At 37.1% G+C, this 12,511-nt stretch overlaps 1 protein-coding gene across 2 annotated transcripts in view; it reads right to left on the bottom strand.

Moving 5' to 3' along the window:
• Positions 1-1,080: 1,080 nt before the first annotated feature.
• The window catches only part of LOC139143450 (carbamoyl-phosphate synthase [ammonia], mitochondrial-like), a 74,070-nt gene continuing 62,639 nt past the window's right edge, over positions 1,081-12,511 (bottom strand). For both annotated transcript variants that reach the window (XM_070713780.1, XM_070713781.1), the window contains exons 34-38: positions 10,616-10,690; positions 9,706-9,864; positions 8,650-8,756; positions 7,524-7,653; positions 1,081-3,024 (exon numbers count right to left, since the gene is read on the bottom strand). In XM_070713780.1, coding sequence (XP_070569881.1) covers positions 2,920-3,024; positions 7,524-7,653; positions 8,650-8,756; positions 9,706-9,864; positions 10,616-10,690 — 576 coding nt within the window. In that variant the 3' untranslated portion in view covers positions 1,081-2,919. The remainder of the gene's footprint in view (positions 3,025-7,523; positions 7,654-8,649; positions 8,757-9,705; positions 9,865-10,615; positions 10,691-12,511) is intronic.

The raw sequence follows: 12,511 nt of genomic DNA, 5'->3' as shown, positions 1-12,511 counted from the left end.
CACATTTTCCAGTTGCACGGACCCAACATTCAAGTTTAATTCTCCTCTGACATTGTTCAGTGTGAAAAGAGTAATGTGGACTTTGAATTTTTGTCGATAAAAATTAAGAGAAACATTTCATACAAAGATTCATTTTTTCAGCTTTGGGCAGAAGTTTGTCAGTGATAATTAGGCCAGTGGGGGAAATGGCAACTTCATTTTTTGCGATTCTGGTTTAAACGGAATGCAGCATCAGTTATACTTAAAATGCAACGATAATCGAGTTTGAAGGCAAAAACTGGAAAGCCGTTTATGTAAAGTTACACATGGAAATTACCTGTAATATGCGATTGCAGAATCTCTTTGAACGATGCTCACAGAAAACTCTTATTGTGACCGTGTATTCAAAGAGAGATGTATAGAGTTGAAAAGGTTTATATCCAAGTGGTAAAATTTATGTATGTCAATTTGGGAGCCCATTTTCTCGTTTCTAGCCAAAGCCATATTCACATATCTCTCTCAATCTTCTAATATACATGTATCCCAATTTATCAGAATCCCCACTCCTATAGCTTTCAAAACTTATTTCTAGGAGTTCCTAGCCCCACGTTATCATTCAGATAATCTACATTGGACACATAAACTGAAGGAGGCTGGGGAAAGACTTCTCTCACTTTCACTGAAAACATCGGCAAAGACACCTACCTGTGGAGGTCACACATGCATGGAATTTCTGATAAAATGGGAGCACAGCGGCGCGGGCGCACTGATGCTTTGTTTTCACTCTGTGAACTTCTCAAGTTCATCCCTTCCCTTCCATTCTCTGATAGTGGGAGTGCTACTCACAAAACCCATTTCCCATTTCAGTGAACAACTCTTCACAGAAAAAAAATCTGACCAAAGCGCAAAACTAAATAGAAAATAAAAGATCTTGGTTCAGACCAAAGCCTGGAACACTGTCAAGCATAGTTCTTTATCCTGAGAACTCCAAATAGTATCAGAAATTATCAAACAGCTCTGAATAATGTGTTGAGAAAAGTTGCACAGCACACATGGCTTTGAACCTGTCACACAAAGACACAGCCACATACACTGGAAATGTTAGTTGCATAATAATACCTTTATTACATGTAACTTATGACGCTCCTGTAAGTGGACTATGACAATGGTCTATATTGCTTGAGAGACATTATCTTTTGGTGGCTGTAAACCACTCAAAAAATACAAATATTAAAAGCTACACAGTAATTACCAAGTGGTTTTCTTAACATTAGTGACAAAACTTTCTGTGGTCACTTACATGTGAAGTGATACTGAGCAAGCCAAGTACGTTAATGGAAAAAGTACGATTTTAATTTTTCCAAGTGGATGATATATCCCTTGCTGGAAATACGATCTTTAGATCATGTGAAAGTTATATCAAAAATCACAGTTGAAATCTCTGATCAAAGACTCTAATCACGACAAAGATTGACTATTTGTGATAACAGGGTGCAGTGTGTGCTCTACGCAAGACTGATGCGTCACAGGCGAAACATGTTCCCCTTTGTGCCCATGAAATTCTCCTCAATATACAGATAAATATATATCGAGATATAGATGACATAGGAAAACACAGAAATTCTTAACTTGATTCACGGAGTTGCAAAATTTTGAAAGTCAAAGATACAAGGTGGAGAGGATTAATAATTTTGCAAAACACGATATGTCAGCATACTCACTTGGGTGTTGTAAAATTCATGTATAGTTCGGCTCTGTACACTGGGCCAACATGGTGCAATGAAATACATATAACCGTTTTGATATGAATGGCAAAATCATTTCAAATCATTCTTGAATCATCATGAATACAGAAACCACTTCTTTTCACACAACAGAAAGTTACATAATAATGCTGGATATGTAGTATGCTGATAAAATTATGCAGCCGATAAAATTCAGTGCCATACATGGACAGGAAAACAGAACTTTAACGGGCAAAAAAAAATGCACTGTCACAACAAAGAGATAAGACTAATATTTGTATTGTTAATTGCACGAGTAGGTGTGCTGTTACAGTTGTAATCACCACACTTATGGTCAGGAACTTGTAAACATCACGAGGCCGAAGGCCGAGTGATGTCCCTTACAAGACGCTGCAGTTCAAATGAAGCTGGCCGCATCTACTGTCCTAGCACAAAATTAGTATATAGACAGACTTGCAATTAATCCCAAGTTTATGTGTTTTGCACAAATCCACTAGTTGGGCAATGTGATTTCTACATTTAATGCCAATAGGCCTAACATACGCTTTATTTAATAAAGTGACAACATTACTTTCAGCTACATCACATGAGCTTTATTGAGTTAAGAAATATTACCCCTAGCACAGAGTGAATCCTAATATGGCTTGGCATGATTTCCCAGACGGATCACAGTCAAATTTTTCCATGGCAAGAAATAAATTCCTGGCACAGATATACAGACAATAAAATATAACTGAACCCAGAATACTGATCGAACACCGATGGCAGAATGTATAAATCACTTAGTCTGGGGCTGAAACCAAGAATTTTCCCTTTAGTGCCACTACACTCCACAAACTTTATTAGATAAAGTGACATAATTAGTGTGCTATACCAAAGGAGAGGGAAACGCAATAATAATTCTTCAACGACAAGACACTGAAAAATAAAAGAATAAAATGACCCAAAAAATAAAACTATTAAATAAACTACTACATGGAACCTGAGACAACAGAAACTGCTGAAGGTACCGAGTACATATAATTACATCAAGTTGTACAATAATGCTTGGTTCTAACAAATGCCTCAGTTCAAGGGTAAAATTCAGACATACAATATTTCATTTCTGTTTGGGAGGACAAAGAAATGTACTTCCAACAGATCTTTTAGTTTGTTCGTTTGTCTTTCTTGTTTGTTTGTTTGTTTGTGATTTGATTTAGCTTAGACGAGCCTTCGCTTGTTGAGGTTTCTTGTAATGGAAGAGACTTGTGGCGTCTAACGTTCCCATCTGATCTAGCGCTTCCGCAAACAGCTTCACAAGCTGAAAGACAGAGACATAAACAAAAAAGTTCAGAGATTAACAAGAAATGTTTGAAGTAGTATGGGCACTGAAACCAAAATACTCAAACTTTTGCTCAAACTTTCTTAAGGTTATTTGTAACCATTCTACTACCAAATGATAAATAAGGGGTCACCATACAAATTTTGGTAATAGACAGGGGTTTCGTTAACAGCCGGCCACAGGCCATATGGCCAGCTGTAAGGCAATCACTGCCGCTTGTTATCGCTTGAAAATCATGTAACTCTTGTCCCGCGTACAGGAATGAATAGCTGGTAACAAATACAGCATATCAGCAAAAGTTTACAATGATACGTATTCTTGATGCTGAATTAGTTGTTTTCAACACTTTTGCAGAGTTTTCAGTGAAAATTTTGTGTTTGTTGGCTCGCATTTGTCGATTGTGCGATACTGTACAGCACTGAACCCGTCTGTACAACGTACACAGGGTGGTTGGAGGTTAGGGGTCATTGAGCGTGTGCAGTAACGCAACATAATGTCGGCCATACGTGGTTGAAGTCACTCAGTTCGGTCGAAATGGGAACAGATAGACGGGTTGGTTGATTAAGAAGGGTACAATCGATGGCAATGTCTCAGATCATATTGATACTTATGCGGCGTTTTATGAATGTGTCTCGGGAAAGGTTTCTTTGAATGCATCAGCAATCGCCCACAGCTATCCGTGGCCGCGGATTGTATTAAACAATGGCTTGCTTGTCAATGTAGTCAACGTTCGCGTTCGTTCTTGGATTTTAATGACTGGGAGCCAAACGTTTGACTTGCTTCAACTCTGTGGGCATATAAATATCAAAACAGAATAAATTGAAGGTGTAAACTTTAGCAGACTGTGACGTTTAGTGGTAGGCTGTAGCCACGGTCCGGAGAGACCGTGCTGTTGCACAGTCGCCTGTGGTTTCATACACGGCAATGCAGGAAGTTCGGAAATGGAATTGCCAGCCATAAGGCCACTGTATAGTCTGTACACTCGTATCGCTAAGTTCAGAAACGGTTTCGCGCACCAAAAGCCACAATAATTTTTTCAAAAAACTAACATCGATGGCTCCAAATACATCTCTGAATTCATATTTTCTATGCTCTTTGCGTCAAAGATGATCTCCTATGCATTTTTGAGTGTGGTTTCCGAAGGGACCCATGCTTTCAACATAAAACGAACACTTTTTTACAACAGTCATTCATGATTTGAAAGTAGCGGCACCGTGATTCAGGCTATCTACACTGTTGTCTGTGATCATTTGAAAAATGCAAATACTTTTTTTAATAACTTATCATGGATTGATGTACCGTTTTGTGGAGTTATATATAGCTAATTTGGAACCGTGTCGGGCGGGGTGGGGGGGGCAGCTGCCATATCCAAACATCCTCATGCTTTGACGTTGGTACGGCTTGGCCGCCTGTAATTTTCATTTGGCCCCCTGTTTCAAAACTTAGCGAAACCCCTGAATAGAGAAAGATATCATCTGACAGTAACAGATATTTGAAATTCAAAATGGCCGCTATCCATATGTTAACTCTATATAGAAAAATTACATTTTCGATTATCATATAACAGACTCTGAAAACTTTACTTATTGCAAGCACTTCATTGTAAGTCCCTACAATGTGTAGACAAGAAAAGTATTGGAAAAATTTGGGAGTATGAATATCTGTCTGTAAGGCACAATAGCGCTGATCGCAAATGACGTCACTGTTCTCTCTCATTAATATGCATAAATAAACATTTGTCCGCATTTTCCGCATAAACGACGAAAATAAAACCTGCGAGTGTTAGAATGGCTATTTAGCGTCACACTTATTCGTATGAATTGATGACTGAGACTACAAGCTGCAATAACAGCCGCGCATACAACGACAAAATTTGTCCGAATTTCAGCTTATTTGTCCGAAAGTCGCGCGCGTGCAGCTATATTTAGTAACAAACCCGAAATCGCGATCAACGCTATTCTGCCTTAACCCTTTGAGTGCCAAAGTCGATTTCTGTTGCATTTATACTATACAACGGCAACAATTTCTTTCAGATCTAGACAATTTTTTTTTCAGATTTTTCCCAAAATTTTGATCAAAAAGTGCAGCTCATAAAAATTTATGTCCATCTGGTCCAAAATCATGGAAAAAATTAGAGAAAAATTTTTTAAATATTGCCCTGATATTTTGGGGGAAAATTACAGTGCTCAAAGGGTTAAACAGCTCATGAAATGACTAAGAATTGCTATTCGAAGTAAAACCAGATATGAACTGTAAATGCTCACGTGTTTCATTATATATTGAAGTTATGTGTAAATTTGAACCTTTGCCACATGTTTGCAACTTCATTGAAATTATTATGATCAACATAATGAACAATAATCACCGCCGATTAATTCTAAAAGGCCATGAAGTATACAAATATGTAATTAGCTGGAATAAAAATATTAAAGTAATTTTACTGCTCTTATTGTATCACCACTTTATCTAGCAAGTGTAATTACCGTTGGCCAAGTCCTTCAAGCCATATATGCCGAGCTGTGAAAGCTCATTAGATATGCAAATAAATAAGCTGACATGAAAATGTGAAATGACTTTCGATATTGTTTTGATCTAGTACCTGGTATAATCATCAATGTACATAGCATGTTTTGCCAACTTTGATCAAGTAAATCCCGGTATATATCCCTAATAAGCAAAGTTAATTAAATATGTAAATTAGGAAGTGGCTTTAGTAAAAATGCTTAGTGATTGTCAGTAATGTTGTATCATGGAATCTGCAATATGTGTAGCAACTTTTGTCAACTTTGGTCAAGTCAATTCAGACATATATCTCTAATTAGGAAAGTTCATTAAATATGCAAATTAGGAATTGGCTGAAGAGAAAGTGCTTGATGACTTTCAATAATATTGAATTATAGAGTCTTTAATATACATAGTAAGTTTCATCAATTTTGATCAAGTCCATTAAGATAAATATACCTAATTATGAAAATTCATTTAATATTAAAATTAGGTTTTGGCTGAAGTAAAAATGTCTTTTGACTTTCAATAATGTTATATCACAGTATCTTTGATGTATATAGTAAGTTTCAACAACTACAATCAAGTTAATTCAGATATATATCCCTAATTGGGAAAGTTCATTAAATATGCAAATTCGGAATTGGCTGAAGTAAAAATGTTTAATGACTTTCAAAAATGTTGTATCATAGTGGCTTCAATACATGTAGCAAGTTTCATCAACTTTGGTCCAGTCATTTCAAATATATATTCCTAATTAACAAAGTTCATGAAATATGCAAATTAGGAATTGGCTGAAATTAAACGCTTAATGACTTTCAATAATGTTAAATCATAGTATCTTTAATATACATGCCAAGTTTGGTTAATTTTGATCAAGTCAAATCAGACATATATCCCTAGTTAGGAAAGTTCATTAAATATGCAAATTAGCATTTATCTTTCATGTCACCCTTAATGGTTCCTACTGCTGATATATCTTGGTGTGATCAACATTTGTAGCAAATCTCATCAAATTTTGTGCAGTCGTTTTTAATATATATCCATTTTTTCTAAAATCATTAATTATGCAAATGAGCAAAAAGTATGCAAGCCAGACCCACCAAAAACTAATCAGTTCTTGCCATTTGCTAACTGAATATATGTACCAGATTTGATTCTGATCTGATAAGCCGTTTTTGAGATAATGGACCAACAGACAGACAGACAGACAGACAGACAGACAGACAGACAGACACACAGACAGACAGACAGACAGACAGACAGACATCGCTGCGACATATGCCCACGTGTGTAAACACGTGAGCAAAAAATGCATCATCAATCTTAGGGCGCCCTCTGTGTCAAACTGACACATCACTGTCTCAGAGTGATTTTACATATTGTACATAAGTACGTGTGAAAGGCTGACTCTAAGCAATCTCATGAAAATCCTATACTCAAAGAGTTCAGAAATGTCTCCAGTTTATAGGAAGGTAGACCCTCTCTTTTGCCAACAGAGATACAACTTATTCCCTTAGTTTCCTTGAAAATATTTTATATGGCTGTCAAAAATATCTATTGACAAAATACAAAATCCCTATCTCCTCAGTGAAAAGGGGGTTGATCTTCTCATAAATTAAAGAGGGAAATAAGAAAGAAACAATCATCAAAACAATTCTGTCAGATCAAGCTGTTCTGAGTACAGGAGAAATGTGCTTCAGTTCAGTGAGTGAGCTTAGTGTGTACAGATAGAGGGAAATTATTGGTAACATTCACTTACTCTGTGTGTGTGTGTGTGTGTGTGTGTGTGTGTGTGCGTGTGTGTGTGTGTGTGTGAAGCAAATCACTGCCATAAAGTTGTAAGATAAAAACTGTTGCCCGTTACAAATAATCGAGCTTGAAATTAAGGTACCTCCAAGAATCAGGTTTTGAAATAATAAAATGCCCCTGATTTGGATGTACCAAAGTGGAGTGTACAAAACGGCTTGTCTCACCTCAAAGTTCGTTAAAAGCGGCACGCCACTGTCGATAGCCGATCGCCGAATTAGATAGTTATCTCGGACGTACTTCGTGTTGTGATTGGGCAGATTTATCACCAGATCAATTTCTTTTTCGTGAATCAATCTGAAATATAACAAAAGCAAAACCTTGAAATGATACCCATATGATTGAGGCCTCATTGCCAGATTCGTAGGAAAAAAAGCCAATAATATTGTGGTCATAATGATGCGATAATCATTCTGATAGGTCAATATTCAGTAACTGACCGGGTCAACATCATGACTGAAAGTCAATATCTACTTTGGGATGACGTTTATACTCCTTATATTCTGATTTCATCATTGCAATGAGGGAGAAAATCTGCTAAAATAGCAGCTTTTGTCCTTGGCTTATGATTCGTTGCAACAATTGACCCACCTGTAAAATTTATGTCGGTCGATATGACAAAATATTGACCTGCCGGTACATGTATGTACCATAGAATATATCATTGATGACAGAATGAGAACTCTGTTTCTGCACTCTGAGAAAACATTATTCACCTGTTTACACATACACAAGATAAGATGTCAGGAAAACGACCTCGTGGGAGTTTAGGTTCATAATTATCACAATTAAATGGGACCAAATTTGTCTGGGCTGCCCATCACACTTGCATGAAAATAAAATGCATCTTCAGTTATTATCGGTGGCCTTGTAGTCATGGTGAAAGGATACAGCAGTAAGACTGTTCAGTGTCTGCACACCCATGCAATACAATGGCAGTTTGGAAAACACTTGCCACAACGGCAGCATAAGACACTTTCAGGATTTAGATGTACCAGTACAGGAATGATGATTCCAGCATCCATAGACTTGGTCAATTAAATTCAAGGACTTTAAAGGACTCCCCCCCGTCAATTTTCGAGGACAATTAGGTTCAAAATACTATTTTCATATTTCATAATTCATCAGTTTTATTTAGCATTTTATATATCACTTTTTAGACATCATAACTGATCATCTTGAAAACCCCAAGTGTATTATCAATTTTCCCAGATTTTCCAGGACTAAGTTTCATTTTCAAAGTTTTCCAGGACTTTCCCAGGGGGCTTTTAATTTCAAAGTAAAATTTCTCACCTGGTTGCCTTGGGCGGAGAATCCTCATCATCCAGGGGCCAGCCCACGACGGACGCTTTGATGTTGTGCGCGTTCAGATACTTCGCTGTTGCTACGGTTGCATATAACTGCAAATGAAGAAATACAAAAAATGTGTCTTTCAGATGATAACGGTAAGTCACGCGTACAAAACAAATCCAATACTACAGAAATATTATCATTTATTTACGCCTGAGGTTTGTTCTAGTTCTTGGTACCTTAAATACAATTTAGCCACCCAAGTGAGTCATAAAAGTCTTGGGCAGTCGACCATATTTTCAATATGGCAGATTTCTACAGGTGAAACACATAGGATTAAAAAGGTTATGTTATACAGGAATTTAATGCCAGAAATGACTAAAAAGATGACAAGATGAATGATAGCTGGTTTCAGAATTTTAGAACAGAATTTTTGCCATGACAGCCATTACATTTGTGTTAGAAGAATTTATGAGATCACAGTCTCAAACTCTTGCCTTGGTAAGAAGTCAACTTTTTTACCCATAATACATTTCAACATCATGTAGTTTGCCCCTTGCACAAGATCAAAGCTGTTTAAGGTAGAATACGCCTCGGGGACAGATATTCAGATGCTCAATTTTCTTCAATACTGTTCTGATCTACAACCTGTGGGGGCTCACTTTAATGCTTTCGGGGTAAGAGAAAATGTGCAACATCTTACTTCCTTGAAAATCAAATGTTATTTTCCCCATGGAGTTAACGGGGGAATGGTGGCCATTTTGAATTTCAAATATTGATAAATGATGGGCAATTTGTTTCTCCAGCAAGTAGCAAACTTTGCATGTTGACCCCTAATATTTATTAATGACCTGGTAAGAGAATGGTTGAAAGTTTCATTGAGGAAAGTTTATGCAAAAGCTATCGCTTTCAAGGTGCAATTTTCTGACAAGATAAATGCCTAAAAAGTCTAAATATTTTCGGTGAAATGAAAACATGTTTTCCGAGTGGCAATGCTTGGATGCCCTACAGCTGCTAGGGAGACAGAGGATAAATACCTACACAAGTGATTATACTCACATTAAATCCAAGCTGATGGAACTTGAGGGCCGTCGGCAAGAACTTTGGTTGGAAAGTTTGCTGGATCCCAATCAGTATGTTCTTTTTCGGCAGCTTGAATCCGGTTGACAGGAGGGCCTTCATGAATGCAACATTGACATTAGGTCCAAAACAGGCAACCTAACAGAAAGCAAATTGCACAGAGACTGAATCAGCATACAGATTGGATCCAATACGCAGAATTGTTCTAGGCAGTCAACATGTAACACAATCAATATTAGAATAAGTCAGTGATCTGCAGATGGAAATATTTACAAAGATTCCCTCTTCCCAGGGCAATAACTTAATTATATTCAACTTTCTGGCGGGATCTTGCACAATAGAAATCAAAGTGTAAACAACGCGTTGCCAAATATCACCCTGGGTCGGAAAAAACACGGCTAGATATTCAACCACCATTTTCAGCAGTGGGGAAGTAGCAGAACGCTTTTTAATATCTAGTGTCTTGGATAAGGGAGTAGGGAACATATTTACAAGTTCAAATCTGGCAAATAAGTTATTGAATACAAGTCTACTCAAAGGACAATGGACTAATATCCCTTATCCTGCCAAGTTCATAGTCACCATCAGGTACCTGTAATTTTTGCAAAAACTAGTGAGGCAAAAACACGTCACATATGATGCATTTCCACCGAGACTTGAACTGTGAAGGCCCCTGAAAATATAGATTCTGTAAAAATAAATTTTTACTGATATAATCTGCAACAAAATGCCAAGAGAAGCATTACTGACTTGGCAGATACGGAAGTGTTTCTGCCTGGCAGGATAAGGCATATTAGTGTTTCAATTTATCGTTTCACAGTACTGAATAAAATCTGACACACCAACTGAGAAAATCTTGGGTCATATGTTTTATATCACTAGACATTACCTCTCCGGTAGAAGCCATTTCACACCTTAGTAGTGGGTCAGCATCCCTCAGCCTGGGCCATGAAAACATAGGTGCCTGAAAGGATGAATCAGATATAATTTGAAACTAAAGAGAATTCAGTCACCTATACTTGTGGAAGGAAATCAAAGCCTCTCACTTGGATTGTAGAAATAAAACTACTTGAGCGTAAAACACTTTATACCAACTGGTGTTTTGTCCATAAAAATGGCTGAAATTCTTCTTTTACCAAATATGGACATGAAAATTTGCACAGACCCTGAGTAACTTCAATTCTGGGAGCCTTTCAGCATCTAAGAGACCTACTTATTTCCACGCTTCTGTGACACTCTCACTAAACAATCTCACCAGAGCAATTTTACTTTGCCAGGCCACTGAGGTCCAACTTAGCTGTAAAGTCACTGGATTTGCAACAAAAATTCCCTGCGAATGTTTATTATCAAGAGATCGAGAACAACAAGTAAACACACATGTGTGTGCTCATTTCAATTCATGAAATACTTTTCAGAGTTCACTGGCTAAAAATTAATGAGATTGTCCATTGATTGGTTGTTTCCCCATGATTAGCTCCTCCCTCAATAATAATTCTTGAGTGACAGACATGAACCTATCAAAATGTGGTCAAGGTGACTGATTTTCACAAGTCACATGGATGCATGCACCAGTGATGACGTTGATTTCTGCTTGAATTTCTGTGATGTTCACATCAGTTAACATTACATAGGCTCATGCCATGCTTAACCAGGGCTCGAAATTTTTTTAAAAATTCACTTGCCATAGGGCAAGTGAATTTTCAATTTCACTTGTCCGGAAGAAAATTCACTTGCCCTGAATTTCATATGATTTAAGGAGTAAATGTGTATGGTTTTATTCATGTCATTGTAAAGAAACCGTAGCTGTAACTTACTGATAAATTTGTGTCCTTATTCTGTGTATCAAAATAATATCTTATGTAATGTATACATGCACAGTGTTTCAGCCAGCTTTTGCTAGCATGGGGACACAGTGACCCATAGTAGGTCTTAATGGGGACAAATTAAATTTTTGGGGGACATGTAGTGTATTTCAATAAAACAACACCGGTAAATTGTCAGTGTGTGTCATCATGACCTGGTACCCTGTGTTAAATAGGCAAGTCAGGTAGGTGCACTAAGGGTAAGTATATAATAGGCCACCGGTGTTATGTCAAATTGTGCCCATGTGAAACTTTCAGTATCATTTAGTTTACTGCTACCACATGGTATGTGCATAAACTGCAGGGTTCCCCTGTTAAAGTCACCAAAATGATTAGCCAACTCATTAGCCAAATCAAAAATCTTGTAGCCACTTTGAGCAACTTTTAAACAGTTTATGATCTCAAGTGTAGCAACAGCTTTCTCGGCATTCAGGAGTTCCTAATTTTTACAAATCAAGATGTTTTGTATGTTGTTCATGATAGTTTTAACATTAAAGAAATATTTGTTTAGTTTTTATTACATTAATTATCTGTGTTTTTATGACATTAAAGGGATTGAAATACTTTTTCATTTCTAGTGGTAAACTTTTGCCACAAGAAATAATTAGGTGGCAATTCTAAAAATCAGGTAGCAATGTGAAGTGTATATTACCACAGATACAGAATACTTCTGCAGCATTGAGTCAGTGTTCACAGTATGACAACTTATCATACATATACACTACAAGCTCCTTATGTGGTTTTGTTAGCCACACAAATACAATGTTTCCATGCAGAAGAAAGCATTCGGTAGCATAGTGGCAGTGTAGATACAAGTATTGCGGTGTTGTGTCATACATGTAGTTGTGATCAAGCAGGCTAAATAGCATCTTCAGCATAAGTATTTTTCTTGAGACAAAAAGGGTCAGGTCAAAATCCTTTAA

Source organism: Ptychodera flava, chromosome 11 (genome assembly GCF_041260155.1).
Source record: "Ptychodera flava strain L36383 chromosome 11, AS_Pfla_20210202, whole genome shotgun sequence".
NCBI classification, from domain to species: Eukaryota; Metazoa; Hemichordata; class Enteropneusta; family Ptychoderidae; genus Ptychodera; species Ptychodera flava.
The sequence above is the reverse complement of the archived record's forward strand: the minus strand, read 5'-3'. Positions and strand labels throughout refer to the sequence as shown.